Consider the following 26,027-nt stretch of genomic DNA (forward strand, 5'->3'; position numbering starts at 1 on the left):
AATCGTTTCAACATAGCAAGTATGTAAAACATATTCAGCAAAATTGTAATATTTAATTGGTATATACTTCAGAACGCCATTAGGATTCTCTATCTGCCATGTAAAGTATGTACTCCTAAAATACACCACTAGTACTCTCTGAACGTGGTGTCCAGCCACACGAAAAAGAACAGTCATAGCTCAGAAGCTACGCCAAGGTACTCGTGGATCTTCAGTGAAAGTGATAAGTTAAGTTCTGTTGAAAGAATAATAAACAGCGCGTGTTACAGCTCCCTTGCTGTGTATACAGTCCCCCGCCCAGGTAGCAGGTAGGAGATCGGGCCAACATCCTATAGGCACCAACAATGGTGCAGGGTGGTATTGTACAAAGAGAAGCCTCAGTTGAGTCTGTCAGCCTATCGTACGTGTAATTACCAAATCAAAGAATTATCTTGTGATAATAAGCAAAACACTTATTTATCGGGAGTGCGGTGTTGGAGAAGAAAGGAGGCGCTACGGACTGCTAGAGATAAGGGGTGCGGACCCCAAGCAGGCAGCGTGGTCCACCTTTGCCCCCCGCCAGAGCACATGGCATGTTCGTCACTTATCTGCTGGAGTAAGCACCTGAAACAGAACCTTGGCTCGGAGAAAATGCGTCTCTACTCTGGAGTACCGTTTGCATTCACTCTGCGGCAAAACAACTACTGGTTGATAATATTTCATTATATATGATCCGTGTGAGTTCCCGCTGATACCCATTGTAAATTATGCCGTAATTTGACAGTGGAGCGCAGATTGCGAGAACCCCGGATTGTGAAATGTGGTGGTACAAGACGGCGAGCACGTTGTAGGTGTTCATTTGCCGACACAACTGATTGGAATAGGCACATAGGGTACTGCCCACATTCAGGAACAGCTAATGCCAATTGTACATAACATGACTGTAGACCAAGTCGAGATATTATACCAGTCGACACTGTCACAATGTGTGTCGATGTAGTGTCCTTATCGTGTCGTCTGTGATAGAAGGTGCGAAGACGTCATTTTCCCGCCAACTTATCGCCGTTAGAGGATGAGGTTACGTCTGCTTATTTCTGAGGTCATCCGATTGCTTCTCCTGCTACCGACCATCTTACGTCCATCTGTTGCTCTTCCATTCAACTGGAGCCTTGTTAGTGACTTCAATGTCACTGGCAACATCACCCTCCCAGATGGCCTGGACGGTGGCATGGACTACCAATACAACACGCTGTACGACGACTATGACAGCGAGGAGGATCCAGATGACATGGAAGACGAAGAGGTGGAAATAGAGGACATCAGCTTAGAGAAATTGCCACCCCCGGGATTGGCCTCGGAAGGGGCTGAGGGGAATATTCGTGACCCCTATCGGGATCCCCCCGAGTATATGATGGACCTGTACAATAGGTTTTCCGTCCGCAAGCCCTACATCCATCCCACCTCCAGCATCGTTCGCAGCTTCATGAACATCAACCAAGAAGGTAGGTGTCACTCACATTCCGCTGTCAGTATTATAGCGTAGATGGCTGTCACGTACCTTCTGGTATATCAATACAGAACCAGCTAGGTAGGTAGGTGTCACCTACATTTCAATACACCTGTATGATAATGTACACGAAACTGATGTCACTCAATTTTACCCCACATGTATAATAGCGAGCATCACAGGTATATGTGACTCACTTTCTGGTACACCTGTGTAACAGCACACTTCAAAGAGATGTGACTCTGTTGTGGATGCTCATTAATAGCGATAGTAAGGGGGGCGTTACATCTATCTTATAGCGTACACCAGGTAAACACCACCTGCACACCTGAATACAATCAGATAGATAGACCTTGGAGTATACCCATAGAAAAACGTTCACCATGCACACATGCATGGTAACAGTATGAACTGCTATACAATAAGGCTCTAACACAGCCCCATCGGAGTTAAGATAATAGTATAATTCCTGCTTAAATCTAAAAAATATTTATCCATTCATATCATTTTCATCAAACATTTACATTTGATGCTCTATGGAATCTGTCTCGGCAAATGTTCGACACTGATTATCCTCTTCCGTTAATGTTTTCACTGTCACAGGTGACGGTTGATATACCTCAGATTCAATTGTTTATTTATTGGCAACTTCCAACGATGTACCCTTTGGCTACACATCAAATGTATAATTCAGTTGTCCTTTAGTGTAGCAAAGAATTAAGTTGTTTTTTTTCACATAAAGGCAATACCAAGAAACATCCCTGTGTTTAACAAATCCATTAAATGTAAGCATTGCTAAATTCATTGTTAGATCAAGCATTTAGGTATAAGTGACATATCAAATAATATAACAAATATATATATATATATTGCACCGACCACCAAATCCTTGTACCAGAAATTAACCTTAATCCTTAATATACTACCCATCAAAAGTTTAGGCTCACTTAAAGCATTCGCTATATGTCATGCATACATACGGTTACATCGAAGATGAATTTCTCCACTAACTTGAGGGAGCCAACTGCAAACCTTATGCAGATGACATGCATCAAATTGCCGAAGAGCATGTGCAAATATCGTGCATGTGGACAGCTTCGTTTTGGTGTAAAGTTTTCTTAAGAATTCGTCAATTTTCACTGAGTTTCATCATTGAACTCATGACAATAAATTTTTTCAACGTTACGAATATGTTTTACAATACATCAGTCCATCTGTGAACACTTCCTTTAAACAGTATGGAAGATTTTGCTAAATCTAGTTTAGGACAGTTGACTGAAGTAAGTGTCTACATTTACACTAGTGGGTCTAATCTTTTGATGGGTAGTATACAATCAAAGAAGGTGGTATTTGTATTCACAGAATGTATTTGAGAGAAGTGGAACTGACAACATTCTAAAATACATTTTAAAAAACAAGTATTTGTATGAATTTCTTAATAATGTAGGGGAATTTTTTTTAGGACAATATCCCACACAATATACATAAGGAGAGCGTCATTCCTTGACCGATGTAATATTTGTCACTAAACATGCTTACCATAGCACCATAAGTAAATGTCATCGGAGAATCTGACACGAAGAGTGAGTGAGATGGGTTTTACGCCGCTTTTATCAATATGGCGGTGGTGACAGCACTAGGCTACCCCAGCACCCCATACGACATGAAGAAGGCAAGAAGTAGGTAATTCACAAAATGGTTCCCCCTTTCTTTCTTTCTTTCTTTCTTTCTTTCGTATCTGTTTCCTTTGTCATACAAGTCCAAAACTTTTCTTAGATTGGCAAAATAAAAACAAGAGAATTTGGCTAGGACCAATTTGTTTGATCAGATTTGCGGCTTTTAAAGTCCCGATTTACGGCTTTTAAAGTCTTTGTAATATTTTCGAAAACGCATATGGTAGGCATGTGAAAATATTTCCAAAATCTGTCAGTGAAAAAATAATGTCCTATTCAGTTCCTTATTTTTACCTATACCATATATGTCTTTTCGGATGAATGCTTGACTTTCCTTTGCATGTGTTTATGACAGATGCTACCGGTGGTGCAAGATACGTTGACGTTGTTGAAAACACCTGGTGTCATGACTACTTGATATACATGAGTTTAATATATAGTCAGAATCGCACTTATGTTATTTGAAAGGTGGGGTTTTTTTGCAGTAGCAAAACATTCCCGAGAAATAAAACAAAAGTGTTTGATTTCCACAAGTTCAAAATGTTGCAAAATTATCAGTCACGTGTGGTTTTACATTTCGTATAAAACCTTTCTTTCTGAAAAAGAGAGATAGAAAATCCATGTAACAAGCTAGAAATGAGGACTCGCATGTCCCGTGCGTGCAGCTGCTGTGCTGTGTGGATATGGAAGTGACACTAATGAGGTGGAGGTTCGGGACAACGTGTAATTATACAATATGTTACTGTGTTCTGTCCCAGTGACCGCGATACAGGACGCTAACATTACACGTATCTTCTCACTCCCGGCGAGCTACAACCCCATGTCCGTAAATCACCAGGAGAACACAGTTGACGACACTTAAAGCACAATTGAAGAAAAGTGCATCCAGATAGCATACCAAGATATCCTTGCTTTTGGCAGAAGTATTGATGTGCAGCGTTAGGCAACAAACCCTTACTGCATTGTGCAAACTGTGTGAGTAGGGGATACTACCAGTAGAGTATGACATGCTTACCCTTTTAATGAACACCCGGTCCACTCGCAGATAGACAGTGATTCAATTATATTACGTCCACTACTATTTTGCTTTTTAGGCCCAATGGAATTTGCTTCAGCAGATAATCGACACTGATATTTAGCTTAGATTATTAAATGATATGCTTACATTTCAAATAGTTTTCTTTATTTTCTTCTTTCAATGTGAATGGGAACCGGGTACTATAATAACCTCAGACCTGTCATCCTTCACTCCAGTTTCGGGATCAACTTGACCCCTATTGTTTTACTGGCGTCAGATAGTTCATTATTTATCTAATGTCGTTATTTATCATATTTCATACAGTGTATTCATCAATTTAATATCTTGAAAAAGTAAAACACTTGTTATAAAGCCAAAGAGTATGTACTGGATGCTATGCAGACCACACAGACTGAAGGTGAACTTCAGTGCCTGCATGTGTTCCTCCGGGCAGATAGCAGGGCTACCTGCCTGGAAGCTGTAGTAAGCATACCCACGATGTTCCTGACAACGTTGCTGCTGACGACCTACCTGTTGCCGTACCCAGTAGGACCTGCAGTCCATCACGCTGATAGGGCTGTTGGAAGACAGGCTTATCACACGGCATGGATAATGAGGTGTATGCTGTGACCAGATGGGGACTTGGGGGAGAATTCACTTTTTAAATCCGCATCGGATGTCGAGAGCTGGAAGTTGGTTATCTAAAGTATTCTTTGCAGCCTTATTTTGTAAAACATCAAATACAAATTACGAGTTTGTTAAGAGTACTACTAACTATCACTAAACCTGCCTAGAGAGGGTGAGGTGAGGTGAAATGGGGTTTAACGTCGCACTTAAGATTATTTCGCTCATATGACGACGTGCATGTGTGTGTGTGGCTGCTTGTACTAGCCCAGACTTAAGCTGGTTTTATAGTGCTAGCCCATTGAGATACCATGCCGCAGTGAAGCATGAATACCCCACTCAGACACATTATACTGACTCCGAGCCGACCAGTCCTTGTTGTACCCATTAATACCGAGCGCCATGCAGGGACCCACAAGTACCATATTTTAACATCTTTTGGTATGACGTGCCGGGGATCGTACCCGCGACCTCCCGCTCTTCGGGCGGATGCTCTAACCAATACACAACGGAGGCGGTACCTAAAGAGGGAATGCTTGAGGGAGGCCATAGTCTTCTATTATTTTTTTTCATTGTAAGTGAGTTTTAAGAATACACAGATGAGATACCATGTTTGAGATGTCCGTTTGTAGCATTTGGATAAGGTTTTCTGCTGGCCTTGTGTTCGGGAAATGTTACTGGGTGACAGCAGGCTGAAGGTCTACTATTTTGTTTGTTTGTTTGTGGTTTAACGCCACACTTAGGAATATTCCGGCCATATGGAGGCGATGTTTGATTGGCATTTTAGAAAATGCTATTTGATGAACATGAGACTTTTCTGGGTTTCATCTTCTTTTTATTGTTTACAAACAATAAAAAGAAGATAAACCCCAGAAATTCTCTTTGTTCATATGTCTGTAAATAATCGAGTCGATCAAACAATCCAGTGATCAAGAGCATGAGCATCTACGCAATTTGGGATACAATGACATGTGTCAACCAAGTCAGAGAGCCTGACCACCCGATCCTGTTAGTCGCCTCTTATGACAAGCATGGCTTGCTGAAGACCAATTCCAACCCGGACCTTCACGGGTCTGATATGATCATGAGAAACCATGGTCTTTAGAGGGAGTGTGATATGATCATGAGACACCATGGTGTTTACAGGTAGTTACTATGATCAGGAGTTACCATGGTCATTTCAGGGAGTTTTCACACCTCCTCTGCCTTTGGTGCTTACTTTAATGTGCCAAACGTATCAACCGTCGATATTGCCGTATGACTTTACGAGCATGGTATGTTCTGAATTCCAACGATGCTCACAACGTCTAATTATTAAAGTTTTGTTCTGTTCATTATAATTCCTGCATTCTGCTAAGCTGAACTGGTCACGTAATATTGCATTCATTTCCCAATATAAACCACACCAAGGCGCACTACTTTCACCACTACGGACTGCCATGGAATGCCAATTACAGTCAAGGAAATCCCTTTCTGCTTAACTGTATCAACATTCACAGGACTTTTGGCGACCTTGATCCATATTCTGGATCGTCCAAACTAGCCTTCGAGGCCGTAAAGGAATGAAAAAATACTTTCTTGGCCTGAAGGCTTGCTCGACCTGGGTTACAAAACTTTATGTCTTCAGGTTTCATTTTAACTCGCCTTTTATCCACTGTGTCACTGTCTCAGGGAACTGATGTCTGAATCTACTGAATCTACTGACTATGTCATCTGACTGACTGACTGAGTTTAGTTTTACGCCGCTTTTAGCAATATTCCAGCAACATCACGGCGGGGGACACCAGAAATGGGCTTCACACATTGTACCCATGTGGGGTTTCGAACCCGGGTCTTCGGCGTGACGAGCCAACGCTTTAACCATTAGGCTACCCCACCGCCCCCCATGTCATCTGAAGCAGCCGCCTTGTACTGATATATTGCTACCGGTTTCTAACGGCCTGAGTGGTGTTCTCGTCACTTCCCTTGACACTAAGATGTGTTTGATGATGCTATCCGTTGACTGGCTGCGAGATTAGTGGTCGGATCAAGTTATATGCATAAACCATAAAGTCGCCTGATTCACGTCACAGTTAAGGAATGTTTATCAATCACGTCATTTTCGTCCACATGTTTTCGTTGTCGAATTTAATTATAAGCATTGACTGTATTTTGTTCGGTTCATTGAATCGAAAACCTTTGAGCAAAGAATATGAACCGCGTAGCGGATTCTTACAAAAGTTACGTTACACACTCAGTCACAGTCAGTCCGTAAGTGTTCTGTCAGATGTATAAGGAACAGCCATGTCAAGTATGACAGGTGAAACTCCAAAGGCATGGAATTGCTGAAGTTTGGTCGTACAAGAGTGTTATTTAACGCGGCAGTTGTCTATATTCCAAGTATGTCTCGGCGGTCTGTAAATTACCAAATAAGGGACACAAACTTCTGCCACCTAATCCACATTTGTAAGCTTTTATGTAATGCAAGATCTTGAGGACCTATTGTCTGGAACACTGAGTACGATCAGGATGCCAAGTTGTTAAAAAAACAATAATTTGAGAAAATTGTATGACACCCATTTCCGGCTTCCGTGGGAATAATATTATAGTAGGCTATATAATAATATTACAAGTACCGTAAACCCTAGTCAGTGATTCAATAAATGATCATGACTTGTATTTAAACCATCAGTGTATGTTATTGGGGGCGGCGGGATAGCCTAGTGGTAAAAGCGTTTGCTCGTCACGCCAAAGACCCGGGTTCGATTCCCCACATGGGTACAATGTGTGAAGCCCATTTCTGGTGTCCCTTGCCGTGATATTGCTGGAATATTGCTAAAAGCGGCGTAAAACTAAACTCAGTCAGTCAGTATGTTATTGTGTTTTCATGAATATCCACACACTGTGCCATCTCACAGTGATGGTTTTGTTGGCGCTGGGTGCAAGGTTACGACATAGTGTATAACGCTACCTCCAACTTTCAGGGTGGCCACGTGCTGGGTTCCATCTGAAGCTTACAATCCAGAGAATGCGGAGAACAATTCCCTCAAGGGGATACATGAGTATAGCTCCTCATCAAGCCCTCCGCATGCCCTGTGTCTAGGACAGAAACGGCAGCGGCTATCTTACAATATCTCCATAGACGACTGTTATCACAAACAGACCACTATTTCCAGTCACTCACAATCTGCGTCGTAATTGACGCTTGAAACTGACACCGATTTACCGGAAGTTGAGAACGTGCGCGTGCTTTGTTTTTCTTTTTCTGTTGATTTTATCACATACCTGAAGTTATTCTCCGATTGATGCATTCATAAAGTAAAATTACTCCCAGGTTAGATTATGGAATGCCGTGGCACGGAAAACAAGCTGTAGCAAGGTTCGCAGGGATTGCAAAGGGGAACACGTGTCGATATCAGCCACCAAGTGATTACAGCACATTCATGCCGAGGTCGTCTGTGGTCTCACAACTTCCTATTAAGATAACACCTTCAAATAGCATTATGATGTATAATTAGCAGACAACGCAAGTAACGAACATGTGTCGCTGGAACTTTGATGTATAACATGCCTTTGATCCGACACTTTAGATAGTAGTAGACCTTTTCAATCCCAGATTGTGCACGTATCTGTTTGAAGTCTTCATTATGACATATTTTTTCTGAGGAAAAAGTCAACTGTGTTTCAATGACCAAACAAGTTAGTATCTAAAATACTGACCAAGTGTATATTTGTGTTCTGTCCGACGAATCTAAGAGCGGGAGTGAATGAGTGAGGGTTGTTTTATGCTGCAGTCAGCAAATATTCCTCTTTATTACCTACGAGAGCGAAAATATCGGGGTTTATACTTTTCATACAATACCCTGAGGCAAAATATTACTTTGTCATGGTGACGTGACGTCATGAACAACGCTATGTCGATATGTCGTTAGGGGTGTCAAGGAGTGATTGGGAGAAGACATCAAGGTATTAATGGGAATGAGGACCATGTGTGATTTGAGGCTGACGTTGATGTGTTTTTGTGGGGTCACTTTCAGATGTCATTTGGGATAACGTCAAGATGTCAGGTGGAAGACGAAGTCATAGGGATGTCAAGGTTCCATAGTGAGGGACGTCACTGTATCATCAAGGGGTGGGGGTGTGTGTGTGTGTGTGTGTGTGTGTGTGTGTGTGTCATGTCATAACGTCATTGCGGTACAGAGTGTGAAAGTTCCGATATAAGAGACGAAGGGGCTTTATTGTGTGAGACAGTGTTGCATTGTTGAGATGTTGTTGCGGACGTCAAGGTGTTATGGGGATATCAAGGTTTTGTGGGGGGACGTCAAGGTCTTATGGCGGACGTGTGGGGGGCGTCAAGGTCTTATGGCGGACGTCACGATGTTGTGGCGGATGTCAAGGTGTTATGGGGATGTCAAGGTTGTTGTGGCGGACGTCAAGGTCTTATGGCGGACGTCACGATGTTGTGGGGATGTCAAGGTGTGTGGGGGGATGTCAAGGGTTGTTACGGACGGTGATGTGAGGGATGTCAAGGTGTTGTGGACGTCACGATGTTGTGGGCGGAAGGGGTTGTGTCAAGGTGTTGTGGGGATGTCAAGGTGTTGTGGCGGACGTCAGAGTGTTGTGGCGGATGTCAAGGTGGTGTTGTGGGGATGTCAAGGTGTTGTGGTGGACGTCATAGTGTTGTGGCGGACGTCAAGGTGTGTGTCAAGGTGTTGTGGCCGACGTCATAGTGTTGTGGGGAACGTGTGGGGATGTCAAGGTGTTGTGGGGACGTCACGGTGTTGTGGGACGTCAAGGTGTTGTGGCAGACGTCATAGTGTTGTGGGGATGCCAAATGTCATGGTGTTGTGGCGGAAGTCAAGATGTTGTGGCCGACGTCATAGTGTTGTGGCGGACGTCAAGGTGTTGTGGCGGGTCATGGTGTTGTGGCGGACGTCAAAGGTGTTGTGGGGACGTCAAAGGTGTTGACGTCAAGGTGTTGGGGACGTCAAGGTGTTGTGGGGATGTCAAGGTGTTGTGGCGTATGTCGTCAGTGTTGTGGCGGACGTCAAGGTGTTGTGGGGGACGTCGACGTCAAGGTGTTGTGGGGGGAGGTGTTGTATGTCAAGGTGTTGTGGCGGACGTCAAGGTCAAGGTGTTTGGCGGACGTCACGGTGTTGTGGCGGACGTCACGATGTTGTGGCGGATGTCAAGGTGTTGTGGCGGACGGGGACGTGGGGGATGCCAAGGTGTTGTGGCGGACGTCATAGTGTTGTGGGGGTTGTCAAGGTGTTGTGGGAGACGTCAAGGTGTTGTGGGGACGTCACGATGTTGTGGTGGACGTCAGAGTGTTGTGGCAGACGTCATAGTGTTGTTGGGAACGTCATAGTGTTGTGGGGATGTCAAGGTGTTGTGGGGGTGTCAGCAGTGTCATGTGGGGATGTCAAAGGTGTTTTGGGGCCGTCAAGGTGTGGCGAACGTCGGGGTGTTGTGACAGACGCAGACGCAAGGTGTTGTGGGGACGATACGGTTTTGTGGCAGACGTCATAGTGTTGTGGGGACGTCAAGATGTTGTGGCAGACGTCATGGTGTTGTGGGGGACGTCATAGTAGTGTGGCGGATGTCAAGGTGTGGCGGACGTCATAGTGTTGTGGTGGACGTTAAGGTGTTGTGGGGGCGTCAAGGTGTTGCGGGGACGTCGAGGTGTTGTGGGGACGTCAAGGTATTGTGGCGGACGACATGGTTTTGTGGGGGACGTCATGGTGTTGTTTGGGATATCAAGGTCTGGCGGACGTCAAGGAGTTGGGGTGACGGGGATGGGGTTGGGGAAAGTCAAGACTTCATTGTTAAGAACAATTACGTAAATGTAACGTTTAATTAAAACATCGAACACTCTTCTCCTGTAAACAGCTCCTGGAAGAGAACACCGTATTTTATAAGCACTGTGTTTTTGCGAGATTGGAAATAGTCTCCTATTCCTACAGTGACACCTATATATTTTGAAAGTCTAAATTTCCTTGAGTTGGCCATAGGTCACAGAAGTTATATTAGTTTCTCGTTCCCAGTCTTTCCTGTATCTACAACACGTTTTGCAATGATCGATGGATGTGTAGGTATGTATCTACCTATGGCGACAAACGCTGATACAGGGGTTGTTGCCGAGGGCAAACAGCGTATTTCGAGTTGCCACTTCTGGTCGAAAAAGGCCTGGGTGAAAAGGCCTGTACTAAAAGAGAGCTGCAATGCTAAATTTAGATGCTTGAAGGGAGTTGTGAATACAAGATTGTAGGCACTTTCAAAACTGTCTGAAAACCAATTATACAAAATATCAAGGGTAAAACACTATCAAGATCAACTCATAAGTGATAAATATTCGTTTGCTACAATCAGAGAAACGATCTAAATGTTCATAGAATCATAAATTTCCTTCCCTCGTTTACGTTGAAAAATTGACGTACACCATGACCTTGCTGTCGGTCAAACATTGTACCCAGACACACGAGCTATGTATTGGAAAAGGTTGGAGTTAATATTACTTTGGCAAAAAAGTTGCTGTGTTTCGAGACGTTTCAAACACACACACACACACACGCACGCACGCACGCACGCACGCACTAACGCACTAACGCACTAACGCATACACATATATGCACAGGTATTCGGCTGATTATTGTACCCAACGTCCAATTTTCATATTAAAAGTATACAAAAACGTATGAATTTTCAGCATTACAGAGAGACTTTAACACATTATTCACATGAGAAAATAATTAATATATCACGAACAATAGATAATTGTATAAATAACAGGCCGCCTCAGCGAAGCAATGTGACCAGTAAGCACCGACAATATCTAGAATATAGGAAACTTATCACTCTTTCGAGCGCTTTCTGCTAATACCCGTAATATCAAACATGTATAATAACCTATTAATGTTATTGTTTCCAGACTTCGACTTCAACGGAACCAACAAAGTCGAGTTGCCCGGCAACAATACACGTGTACACAAGCTTGTGTTCAACATCACCAGCATATCCAGAGACGAGGAGATAGACTACGCCATGTTGAGATTGTTTACACTGGTTCAGCAGGACAGAGACGCTTACGCAGGAATTGACAGGATTGTGTCAGTGCTCCAAGACCGGGGCATCGAACTCGGCGCAGAGGACAGGTACAAGACATTGTCCTCGCGCCACATTTACGGCCATAATAGTGGATGGGAGGCTTTTGACGTCACTTCCGCTGTGCGCCTATGGGCTGAGAACATAAGCTACGTCCAGATTCTCGAGGTTCGCATAGAAAGTGTGTTTAACGTCGTGACGGATGGTGCTATGGACATAGACACTGATCCAAAACATAGGAATGAACCCCTGTTGATTATTTTCTCAAACAATAAGCAGAAACGGAGCCTTCGCGAGAAAGAACTGCATGAGTTGATCACACATGAAATGGACGTTGCAGACGAAGCAATGTTTAGGGAGAGCGTGCATCAGCATAGACACTCTAATTCGACTGAGCAACTGTCTAGGTTTAAGAGAAGCAAGAAGAACCGCAAAAACAGTTGTCGAAGAGGTCTGCTGTACGTCAGCTTCCAGCAGATAAACTGGCACAAGTGGATTATAGCGCCGTCAGGGTACCAGGTAATGATTCAGTAACAGGCTGAACAAATACCGTGTTAAGCAAACTATTGCCCCCCAGACATCTGTGTTTATTTCGTGCAGTAAATACCTAGCGATACTCTTGACCTTACTCCTATCACACCCAGGTGATAAATCATTAGACCATACACACCATTGTAGAGCACTCGGCTCGACTCAGTCGAATAAGCATCGTTTTGCACTATTATTGGTCCATTTTGAACCAGTATCGTGCACGTGGCGATCACATGACACAACACTAACTGACCTCTTTTGACTTCATATTTCGTATAGTTTTCGTTTGTTTTAAATGAAATGAATGCGTAAATTCCTTTGAACACACTCAGCTAAACGATTCTTCAAAAACAATCGTCATAATGTACGCACTATATGTAGCGTGATCTGATGTCACACATTGTGTAGTGAAATCATATGTATAGTCTTTCAATTGCTGCCCAAGGTAAGATGCTGGTAGCTGAATACGCCAGGGGGTCCGGTAGTTCAGTTCAAGTGAATAGATCCTAGATGAATTATGTTCACATCCTTGGCATTTGTGGTCCTCTGGTTTTGGAAACAATTTGTTGTACATGGTTGTCGGTTAGCTGCCGAAAGCTTTCTATCGAGCCAATTACGACCTTTATTTTGCCAGCAATGTATCTGTGCTGGATATTTTAAGTTTCTCTCCGTGACCCAACATAAGAAACATGGACAACTTACCCACAATACAACAGGATACATCTTGTGTGAATTATGTCAACTCATACATAGTGCAATGGTTGGTTGGTTTGGTTGGTCCGTTTGTTGTTTAACGCCACAGTCAGCAATATTCCAGCTATATGTCTGTAAATAATCAAGTCTGGACAAGACAATCCAGTAATCAACAGCATGAGCATCAATCTACGCAGCTGAGGTACGATGACGTGTCAACCAAGTCAGCGAACCTGACCACCCGATCCCGTTAGTCTCCTCTTGCGACAAGCATTAGTTACTGAAGACCAATTCTAACCCGGATCTTCACGGGTTATTGCAAAAGAGATAATTGAAGGAACTGAGTAACTTTCATAATCAGGTATGTTATATAATCGTTGACTGTCAATACCCTCATCTTCTCAGCTATAATTCAGCGACTTCACAAATGAAGTGTCTGCAGGACTAAGCTATATCCGTACATTAGGGCCTGTGGTCGGGAGATAATGCCTACATGGTCGCCAGCAACAATCTCGATTACAAATGTAATGTTAACGGTATGTCTTTAGGCACATTAGTATTTGAAATATACATATGAACATAATAACCTTCCGGGGGGATTCTCGATGCGAGTGAATTAACAAACCAATCTCACGACCGTCGCATGTCAGGGTAGGAGTTACGATAAGAGATACCGTGAAACGGAAGTATAGCTCGGCCTGTCGCGCTAAAACAGAGCTCGTTCGGTCAGCTCTGATACCCCACAAGTGTGGATGGTTGCTGAGTAATGTTGTCAGTATTTATAACTGCAGCAACATCCACTCACTGTTATAATCGTGGCATCGACTCCTGTCTCGCCTCCATTATGTTTCTTGGTTTGACAGCTCCATACTCGTGTCTCCGGGTTTTATCAATTGTAGACGTCATGGACGTGTAATACTTCGGGGTTATCTCCTACAAGTTGATACGCTGTAACATAACTGGGTTGCTATAAGGTTGCAATAAAATGCTAAAACTCTTCTTCCCGGGGCAAGGGGTTGCCGTCACTATTCAGTTTCAGCCCAGTTTAAAATCGTGTCTAATTTAGCTGGAACGTCTACGCTCGATCGTAGCGCCACCAGAGGGTATAGCTATTACAAGTTATGTCCCTTCTATGTTTCTACGTTCGACCAATCAGATTCAACCTCAACTACATTTGCTTGAAAAAGCACCCGGTTAAGACAATCTGTTTTGAAATGTTACTTGGTCCTAACTCGAGAAGTGCATCAGATCTCTGGACCACTCTGAATAAAGACATCGAAGATATCTTTCGACGCTCAGTTGGCGATACACATACCTTTCACCCCCCTAATCTAACTGAAATTGGCTCTGCGGTCGACATACTATTTGCGAACAAAATGTCCACTTCGTTACCCGAGTTAGATAGGACCATGCTCAGAATCGTTAGTCCAGCAAAAGAATCACTTTAAGCATTGTTCGGCAAGGGTGGAAATTGATCTGTTATAGCCAGCTAACCCTTGCCTTTGGAAGATGGTTAAAACCATCATATCACACTCACTCATTAAGGTTGTTAGAGATAAGTTCGAATCCCGTATTGATTATATGTCGGGTTTATCAGTACAAAATTTGAGATGACAATATATTTTTAATCTTTAATCCTCGCAAAGACACGAGGGCCTGTGCTCGGACTTATCTCCAACATCAGACCGACACGCCCTGTTATACTACACTTAAAAGCGGCGACAAAAGCAAAACTCGGGTAGTGAAGTAAATTGTCGGATTTAGCTGTAAAGTGCCCAGTCATCTTGTCAGATAGGAACTCGCAAATGTAGTTTATTATCAAATCAGCATTATGCATAATCAGAAGAGAGAAAGACTGTACATATGTCTACCGTACACCGCAAACGTTCTTCAAAACGGCTTTAAACTAACCTCACTCATTCACGGCATCGTCATGATGAACTAGGACAACTTTCATCACGTCATGTTTGTTTCTATCCGACAAGGTGTGACTATTCATTTAACCGCCTTGATCCGTTTTATTTATGTAATTAGTACCTACTATGACCGGGCAGCAAGACTGAATCCTTCAAAATCACCGTGTATGTTCAGTGGACTAAACCTTCGAAACATTCCCATAGCCATGGTTGTACTTCCATTCGATCTCTGCCATCTAGAAGACATTTTTTTTCACATGTGGAATTTAAATCGAGTAGTTCTTCAAAAGCGTGATCCGGAATTGAAATTACCAGTTTGAAACAAGTCGTTACACTCGAAAAGGCTGCTTTCCTATTGACTATTGTAGACTTCGTAAGTCATTACAAGTTCGCGATAAGGTCATTCTGAAGTGACATGTAATGGAATGCCCTAGCTCTCTTTGTAGCCGTAGCGAGAACTAAAATCTAATTTTTCTCTCTAATTTGAAATCGATAGAAACCTAAATCAGTTAAAGTTGCAACATGTCATTTCTGGGCAGTATTTAAAGCTTTCGATTCACCATATATTATGTGTAAAATGCTTGGAGTCCATGTTTCGTGTTACCCCGACATATATGTATAAAGACTGGTACAGCGCTGGAAGCACTCGTACACTTACACATTAGAACAGAAAACCTGGAGGTTGTGCCTTGTTAGTTTAATAGAAGTCACTTGATACATCCAAATTGTATGCAATCTTACTACTGTCTTGGCCTCACCGGAAGTGGTCTCAAAAGTTGAAATACTGAAGTATTTAGTCATCATATACATCATCTATATAAACATTCCTCAGTTCCGAAATAAACTGAAGAAGATAAAAATGTTTAATAACAGGAATAAAGATTAAAGATTGTCTATGTTTGATAAAACTGCCTAAGATTGTTCCGAACCAGAATTACCGCTATCGCTTTACATATGTTAAAACATAGTGATATAACAAGTTGGTAATTGCCAAGACGAGGAATAAATACGCTTATTACCTGACATTGTTCTCATAAACCCACGTGTCATCTGACATGTGCGCCATTCTATATTGTAAGTAGCTGCCCATTACATGACTTCAACCTCGCCAACCAGCGGTAAGATGCACGTGTGGAGAACGGGGAAACGGTCTGTAGCAGGTGGCACTGAGCGGTGTGGAGATGATATACTGTCCCCACGCCAATGATTCGACGGATAACTTACAACGTCAGATAAACCAGATATAGTCGTCTAGACACAATCGTGACATTATTCTAAGCGGTTTCTAAAATAAACCTAGCGTTCTAGCATATGGTCAATAATTGTAGCGAGTAATAATAATAATAACAATAGCCTTTTCTAAACATAACAAACTTGAACTTTTTGTTAAAATGGAACTGACAATATATGTTGAGGAAGTCTACGGCAATATTTCCAGAGTTTTAATTTAAATCAGTTGTTATATTTATTGTTCGTCCTGTAAACCGACCAGGCATGAACGCTTTCCTACTTCCAAGTCCATTCGCTGTCTGGTTGGAACAACCTCGTGTTTCGCTTAACGTAATGTTTATGAATGAAATTCTTGCAAAATACCAGCACCTATGTTATCGTAGGCTACCGGGGGTAATAAAGACCCGTATCAGAGAACTGTTTTATAACCATGTTCCCCTCGTAGTTTGGATAACTACTTTTGTTTGAAATGTTCTACCAAGATGTTCGGAAAGGTCACGTAAATCCAGGCAGATAACAGGTAATAAACAGTGGATGACCTTTGTATCTTGACAGCTTCATGTCCAGACAAATACGAGCATTTCTATGACGGGTAATGTTAGTGGGTCAGTGTGCTGGGCGCGTGTTTTTCGTACAATGCAGTTAAACCTCGTTAGACTTGACCCTGTTACTCCGGACACCGATCACAAACAACGGGGATGTTGCGTTATTGCTGTGAACCTCTCTTTTCTTATCTCGGTTCATTTGTGTTACTGATCAGTTTGAGAACTGGTATTTGTAAATTTATATCTCCAGTATTTTTGAAGACGTGCGCAGTGAAACTTTAAAATCAATTCTTTTCTGTGAAGGATGTAGGATTATTTGATCTAAAACTGCATGTTTTATGAATGCATGAGGGAGCGTTGTTACTTTATGCTTGAACATACAGATATAACCTGTACTTCGCAGCATACATTATTTAAGCGTCATCATGAATATTTCACCTGTTCAAATAACCCCTGGTTTAACAGCTACGCACTTTTGACAACTGAAGCGTTTCCCCTTCGATAATGTTCACAGTATATTTATTGAGTTTGATTACCTTTAAGACCAGTCAAGGAAAGTGAGATGACTGCCTACTGTTCAACAAGTACAAATTTAGCATATTTCATTATCAGTATGTAAACAATCAATCAACCGAACGTCCAACAAGGCATTTACGCCCGCGAGCCTTGTGATGATCATTAATTATAGTGAGTGAGTGAGTGAGTGAGTATGGTTTAACGACGCTTCTAACAATGTTCCAGCAAGATCACGGCAGGAGACACCAGAAATGGGCTTAACACATTGTACAATTAGTTTTAACATGGAGACGTTACTCACTGACACGAAGAACCTTAATACGACTACATATCTGATACATTCAGAACAGATTTGAGTTGAAAGACAAAGAGTGAGCACCGTCACATCTAAAAGTTAAGGACTGAGGATTTCTGAAAGGGTGGGAAGGGGGCATTAATAAAACAGTCAAACAAAAAATGAAAACAGACGTACAATCATTGTTACAGTTTATGTATCTCCAAATGATTTAATTAGCCCTTTAAGATCCAGTTCGTTGAGTGGCATGTCAGCTGTGCCAGAAACTTGATTTGTTATCCTAGATTCGCCCTGAATATTTGTCCAGGTTTCTCAGTATTATTTGTCCAGGTTTCTCAGTATTATTTGTCCAGGTTTCTCAGTCCTATATGTCCAGGTTTCTCAGTAATATATGTCCAGGTTTATCAGTACTATATGTCCAGGGTATGTCCAGGTTTCTCAGTACTATATGTCCAGGTTTCTCAGTACTATATGTCCAGGTTTCTCAGTACTATATGTCCAGGTTTCTCAGTACTATATGTCCAGGTTTCTCAGTAATATATGTCCAGGTTTCTCAGTACTATATTTCCAGGTTTCTCAGTACTATATGTCCAGGTTTCTCAGTACTATATGTCCAGGTTTTTCTCAGTCCAGGTTTCTCAGTACTATATGTCCAGGTTTTCTCAGTAATACATATCCATTTCCAGGACTATATGTCCAGGTTTTCAGTCAGTACAGTACTATATGTCCAGGTTTCTCAGTTATATGTCAGTTTCTCAATATATGTTCAGGACTATATGTCCAGGTTTCTCAGTACTATATGTCCAGGTTTCTCAGTACTATATGTCCAGGTTTCTCAGTACTATATGTCCAGGTTTCTCAGTACTATATGTCCAGGTTTCTCAGTAATATATGTCCAGGTTTCTCAGTACTATATGTCCAGGTTTCTCAGTAATACATGTCCAGGTTTCTCAGGACTATCTGCATGGGTTTCCCTGAAGGTTTTTACTATATGTCCAGGTTTCGCTGAAGTGTGTGAACCTGAATTCGCCCCACATCAAACTTATTTAACCGAAATGCTACTGAAAGCAACGATAAACCAAACCTATTCACTCCTTCAGTCACGAACACCATAACTGGATATCATACATTTTGCCCATGTTAAATCAGGGCTTCGGTGTAATGAGGAACGCCCGAACCATTTCCCTTCCACACAGCCCTAGAAATTGATAATTCTATTGTAGGTAGGTATGAATATAATCTTTCAGTGTTTAATCATCATGGTATTTTTTATCCTGAAACGTTGTGTTGTTTGGGGTTTTGGTATTATATAACGTGTGTATCTGTTTCAGGCATTCGAGTGTGTGGGGAAGTGCTACTACCCCCTCAGCGACCACCTCACCCCCACCAAACACGCCGTCATTCAGATGCTGTTCCACACCTCGCGCCCCAAGGAGGTGGCACGTGCGTGTTGCGTTCCCACCAAACTGAACCCCATCTCTATCCTGTACCTCGACGAGAACAAAGTCCCAACCTTCAAATGGAAATTCGAGGGTATGCAGGTGGCAGAGTGCGGCTGTCGTTGACGTGTTCGCCTGTCGATGATGTCGTCCAGGACAAATGAGTCTTTGTGGTAGACGTTCATGTCTTCTCCAACAGAAACTGGTCCGTGTCTCAAGGAAGGGTTACCAATATAGCACTAAAGCACTCTCTTTGACCTTGTGAAGGACGTGTATTCAGTGCGATGACATGCCACATGCTGTATAAAGAAAGGAGCTACCCTACGGGTACTATATCATTTATTGTGTTTCTCTCTTGGTGAAACAGCACCAAAAGATATGTTATCTTGCTTCCCCGTTCTGGTGACTCACGGCTCATCAACGTTCGACTTCCTGCCTGGTGCGCTTGACTGGAACAACCCGTGACCACATCGTCAGTGACTGATAACGGAACCTGATAATCAACATGGAACCAACGTGCAATGGGAAACGTAGATTCAGAGACTCTACTCTGTATCTGGAGTCTGCTTGTCATACCGATCTATGCATGTTCATTCCAGAGCGCGTCTTCCCGCTGAACCGTTCCAAGGTCACCTCGTGGCTGGGAAAACGCCCTGGTGTCTCAGCAGAAGATGCCCAACACTCTCCCTGATGGCTCCAGGCTGTACAAGGCGAGATAGGACGTCTCCTCGACCAATTATATGCATGGGACACTTAATATTGAACATATGGGACGTATGAACCGCCACCATGAACGAAGCAGTGGGCAAGTTTAACCAGCTCTTTCGTTACATACATGTAAAGTTGTCTGTGTCTACAGTGCGGTAGAGCTTTGTTGCTGTGCATATTCCGACGCTCGCTGGCCATTATTTATCATGTAGTTCGCCCGGTGTACGATATCTGTGGTTGGAGATAGCCTGTACCTTCGGATCGATTGTTTGTTAATGCGGACGATTTGCAATCTGAAACATGCTTATCAGCCACCGTACACACGCCAGGCAGGCATCTCCACTGGTGATCTGTTCAGTAACCCATAGTCGCTATCAACGGCACCCAAACTGGGTTAGTGTGCTGCATAATCAATTAGGCTAAAGTTTTGTTCGGTGAGTTAGGTTTAGTGCAGATTTGAATTATAAAAAGTAAAGATTTTTCATTTGAATTTTTCAGAATATTTCAAGTAACGTAGAACAGACTTAAGACGATTTCTGGAGGAATCCTCTACACAACCTTTGAAATACATGCATGCCCGCTACTTCGGGACAAGTAATATTCTCGACGGGCGATCCTCCCGATCATTTCATACGTAATGTCGTATTTACTAGTAACAACCATGAACGTCGTCATTGTTGTGTACTGAATATATTTTCGGGACAGTATCATTGAGGTATGCTTGCCCGTCTTGTCAGAGTCGGATTGGAGTAGGGTTGGGGTACATACGTGCGGGAAAGCTGGCAGTAACTTAGGTATCTGGTAACTTGGGCAGTGATGTTAGCCTGGCGGTTCCATTGCCGAATTGTTGAAGTCCACCGTGATCTTCCTTGACTGTCTCCTCCTTTCTAACCATGGATAGTGCTGTTTTGCAAATAGAATAACAAATTATCTAATTCCATCGAAATATCTTTTAGTGCACGACAGCCACAAACATACGTTTGACGGTGCTCCAAAATAATGGGAAGGGCGACTTACAAACTTGATCATTTGTCAAACGTTCTGCCTAAGCAAAAGGAATACCATGACTCCCAGTAATGAGTGTGCCCACCACTCTATCCAAAATACCCCTGCAAATATTCCTGCAAAATGAACAAGAGAATGAATGTGTATTTAAAATAGGTGTTGGTAAATCCTTTCGTTACCATCTGACAGTTATTGTAAGGTATCTATCACTGAAACAGTCGGTTCTATGGGTTAGGAGAAATACAGACGTTTATCTTAAACATCGTTATGAGTTCAATAACTAGTCTGATGGCGTAATCATGTATCAGATTCACACTAATACCATAGACGCGTTATCCGATATGGTTACAAACATGAATGAAAATAAGTTGCTGAACAATCCTGAAGATTTAACTGGTCATGCGATATAACCAGATGGGGTTCACCACTTTAGAAAATGTCCAGACGAAGAAACAGTTGTGTATTTTTCAGAAATAGACAACATACGTCGATATCAACTAACTGGAAGGACCCAGGTTCTGTCATCATTAAGTGATTATGCTTCAGTGTGCCCATTCGTTTCATCACCACTGTATGTAGCGTAATAAGGTCACTGTAATGTTTGAAGTGACAGTAAAAGGTGATATTGTTTGGTTCAAAATCATTCGTACCGGCCGTGTGGCCTGTTTGGGTGTCCGGTCAAGTCAATCACAGAAACAAAAGCAGAAAATATCCACAGATAAAACAAACTAGTGTGTCCCTTTGATAAAAAATAATCATGTTCAGCGGAAAGTATTTCAGTAAATATACTGACTGACTGAGTTTGGTTTTACGCCGCTTTTAGCAATATTCCAGCAACATCACGGCGGGGGACACCAGAAATGGGCTTCACACATTGTACCCATGTGGGGATTCGAACCCGGGTCTTCGGCGTGACGAGCCAACGCTTTAACCACTAGGCTACCCCACCGCCCCTTCAGTAAATATAGCAAATAGCATTTTAGTTATATTTTTGTGGGTCAGCTTGATGTGGGAGTTAAACCCAAAGTGACACACACCTTAGACGATTGCTGCTTTAGTGAAAGCACTGGCAAGGGGCCTACAAACCTGAAACATGAAGGCGAACCGAACTGATTATAGATTCCTGGCACGCTAAGGGAAGCAACTCTGCACAGCGAATTCGAACGTTTGACGACTTGGACCGGTGACCACGCTTGTGTATGAGCCGGGAGGAGAGATAAGCGCAGCTAATTGTTACCGGTTGTCTAAATAAACGACGTATATGCCAAGCGACCTGACAGTATCACATACTACTGTATATACCGTGTGTTATAGTATTGGTACATCATGTTCGTGTGTGCTCATAGTGGAAATGATTTAAATTTAGATGAACAACTAAATAAACGTCGTCTGTGTTTTTTCACTTCATGTACAGTTTTTTTATCATTAAAGTGAAATACAACGGTATGTGATGTCCCACGTGGTGTGCATGCGACTCCTGCGACAGTCCTATATACTGACTTGGTACTGAGCCCAAGTTTCAGTATGGCATCAAAGACAAATTTCATGACTCAACTCCTATGCGGCCCTTCCTGAGAAACACGTACTGTAATGGCCTACCAACAGAACATTGTAAGTGTAACATTTACCACACAGGACAAGTGTTTTGAGCTGAACTCAGGCTCCAGGTTTTATTGTTTTGTCAATGAGGAGGTGTGACCTTATGGTTAAAGTGTGTAGACTGGAGATGGCAACATCACAGTTTTACTGATTGTCTGGGAGGTGTCAGAACCAACACAACACATTACTGCAGTTTATCCAAAACTAGTGGCGACTGGACCAGAGACAATGAATCTGCATTGTAGTGGACTCATCTGGACTGTCTTCCTGAGGCATATAAAAAAGAACTCAATCACTCGGCTAACATGAAAAATTCATTTCCGACAGAGGTTTATAATATCTACAACAGCAGCTGAGGCAATTGTCTGCAAAAGCTCTTACCATGGTTACAGCTCTGTTCAAAACCATTTTAAAAATAGAGAAAAATGTCTGCTCATCAGAGACATGAATGTTGCAGTTGACTGTAAATTTGAGCTGTGAGATTTTGGATCAATGGGACTTAGTTTCTACTGATGGCCTTATGTATGACTGAGCATGCAGAGTTACTGTAGGGCTTCATAAAAGGTAAATGTGATTTATCTGACAATTCCACAAATATCAGAAGAAAGAATATAGTACATGTACACGATGAAACAGCAATGTTACAAAACATACAGACACTCTGCAACAATAGGCCGATTCATGTCCGCTTCAGCACCAAATTGTTGTCAAAGCACTGACAATCTCTTCACAATGGTTCATTAAAAATAGTCATTCAAATAAATAGGGACCTAGCACTGAACAGTGTGTACCATTTTGCATAGAAAATAGTAGACAGTTGTGCAATTGTATGTTACAAACGTTTCACAGAATGTTACCCATTTCCACAGGCATACGCTCTAAGGGAGACAACTCCAACTGACCCCCAAAGCACAACTTTTGACTAAGGTAACTATCACATTCATCAAAGCAAGGTTACTACTCAATTGCCAATCAGTGATTACACTATCACATTTTAATACAATATAAATTAAAATGAAAATACATCATAACAGAGAGCAAGCATGAGTGACTAGACATATAGAGGATCTACTCTGCAAACTGATGACAACAAAAGGTGAAGCATTCCTATAATGTACTTCAAGTCATTCTCACACCATATCAGATTTCAAGGCTTCTATACAGCTCACTCATAACAAGATTATAACATGTACAGTATCACAAACAAATGGTCACACAAAACAATATACAGGTAAATTTAGCAAATGATTTCAAAGGAACTTTCTGTATGATCAATATCATGTATACAAAGGAAAACACTTATTAAATATGTCCATGATCCAGTTGTAATGTTCAGTCTACTTGATAATTATCTGGGATCTCCCCCATTAACTGCACTGCATCAGTGAATGATAAGGTGGGTTTAATGCAGCGTTAAACAGTATTCCAGTAAATATAGCCTGTCAGCTAAATCTGGGAGTAAAGTCAGGGATGTCCTTGGTCAAACCCACATACATGGATATGGTGCTGACAAACCTAAAACAATTGGAGCAAGCTGGGATTCAAACCCACAATGTTATGTGAGTGAGTGAGTTTAGTCTTACGCCGCTTTTAGCAATTTTCCCCTGCAATATCATGGCTTGGGACACCAGAAATGGGCTTCACACATTCAGTCTAAGTAAACTAAGGCTTAGTATTATTATTTACACTGCTATACGGAATCTAACAAACCCTAGTAGAAGGTTGCATCAGCTAACCTATGAGCCACCTATGACTGTCCAGTCAAACACGAGATGGACAAAGGGATTTAACCAATCAGACAATGACTACTTGTTAGGGTTCAGCGGGACTTACAAAATACCATTTTGGATTATCTCATCCCTGGTTGCTGACACTGATCTATCAAAAAATGAAAATCCACATAAACACAGATATTTGACTTGCAGTATATATGCTTAGGGGTTTCTAATGACATGGTTCTTATTAGCTTATATTTCCGCAAGATGACATCCTTTAATATTGACAAAAACGCTATTTTCAGCGACTGTTAACTCATTGCGTCCTCCATGTGTATCACTCGGAAGCGACCGTGTGGAAAATAGCATTCGGAATCGTCGAGTTTTTAGGTAAAAGTTCAAACGGTATGTGCGAATGTTAACTTTCATGATTTGGTAAGTTGTGTTCTGATTGGTCACTCCAAAAGGTTAGCTGACGCAACCTTCTACTAGGGTTTGTTAGACTCAGTACAGCAGTGTAACGAATAATACTGAGCCTAAGATTACTTACACTGTCACACATTGTACCCATGTGGGGAACCGAACCCGGGTCTTCAGCGCGACGAGCAAACACTTTAACCACTAGGCTACCCCGCTACCCCACACAATGTTAAGTATCAGGTGTGCCAAAGCGACCCAACTCTGCATTGTGGATGCACTGCCCTACATGACTGGTTAGATCCTGGCCCTGCACGATTCTCACCTGACAATACTTACACTCAGCTGTTTAAACGGGCCAGTTTATAATTATAGCATGTTCAGTCTCTCCAGAAATTACCTCAAGTCAATTACACAATGACTCATACCCATGATGAGTGAGCAAAAGAGGTGGTTTCACACTAGTTCTTAGTGATATCTTAAACATACGATGACAGGGAAGAAGATAGGGTTTAGAGACAGGAAACGAACTAGAATCAAGACAAAGAGAGTCTTTGCGACATGGCCAGGTGCTCATTGACAAACTACTAATAATTGTCCACGAAAGTGTGTACCTCCATACACAATACATGCTTGAAAAAAAATCGTTGAATCAGTGTGCTCTCTATTTTTCATTCTCAACTCCCTGAGGTGTGTACAACCCAAGCTGCTTATGAGGCACTAGAAGGTTCACAGTGACATTGCGATCTTATCTCGCCCAATACATATTCACTGCTTGGTGAGGCTTACTTCCTACAGAGCTCCTTGCACAAGATTCTAAATGTGCTACAAAACTAAGAGTGCATTTGTAAAAACTGAGACAGTACCAGTACTTGCTAGATTAATAAGTGACAATAGACTGACCTTCCATTTAAGTTTTCTTGCACTGTCAGATTCTAGTCTACCTCTATTCAAAGGCATGGATACGAATTAGCACAAGCCTGTGAGTGCCATCTTGTTATTAATATAATTTCTTTTCATGAGCATTGGTCAAAGTTCTCCAAACATCTATGGCCAAATAATCCTGCGACATTTTTTTTATCAGTATAATGGAATATAATCCGTTACCATGATTACATCAAATAGGTATTGGTTAACACCACTCTCAGCAACATGCCAGCAATTGGGCACGGAGGACCGTTGGGATCCGTTTTCACGCACTAATGGCAGAATTTCTTTTGCATCTATTGGCCTGGTTCACAGGATCCTGGTATTGGCACGTGGACTTTTACAGCTGAGCTGAACACAACAGGAACACACTACCAGCTGAAGGGCAGGCAAGCTGTGCCTGTGTTGTTACTCACGCCTTAACCTTACAAATGTGCCTTGTAGTGTTGGGAATTGGTTAAAATCTCATAATTGATGATTGGTTCATTACAACCGATCAATCATCGAAAATAATTGGTTAGCGTAATTTATCAGATTTTCCCGGTTATGTTTGTTCGCACAAAAACATATAAAAAAAACTTGTAGTTCTTTGGGGTTGTTGTTTTTTTGC

The 26,027-nt window shown here is 42.1% G+C and overlaps 1 protein-coding gene across 1 annotated transcript; it reads left to right on the forward strand.

Annotated features, from left to right (window-relative positions):
* The first annotated feature begins 1,051 nt into the window (after positions 1-1,051).
* Positions 1,052-19,329, forward strand: LOC124276346 (bone morphogenetic protein 10-like). The gene is made up of 3 exons (XM_046711981.1): positions 1,052-1,481; positions 11,709-12,400; positions 18,939-19,329. The coding sequence occupies exons 1-3, from the start codon at positions 1,052-1,054 to the stop codon at positions 19,170-19,172; spliced, it is 1,356 nt and encodes a 451-aa protein (XP_046567937.1). The 3' UTR covers positions 19,173-19,329.
* The last annotated feature ends 6,698 nt before the right edge of the window (positions 19,330-26,027 follow it).

The sequence above is a fragment of the Haliotis rubra genome, unplaced genomic scaffold (assembly GCF_003918875.1).
Source record: "Haliotis rubra isolate DU_JTF1 unplaced genomic scaffold, ASM391887v1 Scf105, whole genome shotgun sequence".
NCBI classification, from domain to species: domain Eukaryota; kingdom Metazoa; phylum Mollusca; class Gastropoda; order Lepetellida; family Haliotidae; genus Haliotis; species Haliotis rubra.

Excerpts from the sequence above, each read along its gene's own strand:
- LOC124276346 (XM_046711981.1), top strand. The coding sequence starts at position 1,052 with ATGAGGTTACGTCTGCTTATTTCTGAGGTCATCCGATTGCTTCTCCTG. Across the intron at positions 1,482-11,708 it reads CATGAACATCAACCAAGAAG|ACTTCGACTTCAACGGAACC; the intron begins GTAGGTGTCACT and ends TATTGTTTCCAG. Across the intron at positions 12,401-18,938 it reads TAGCGCCGTCAGGGTACCAG|GCATTCGAGTGTGTGGGGAA; the intron begins GTAATGATTCAG and ends TATCTGTTTCAG.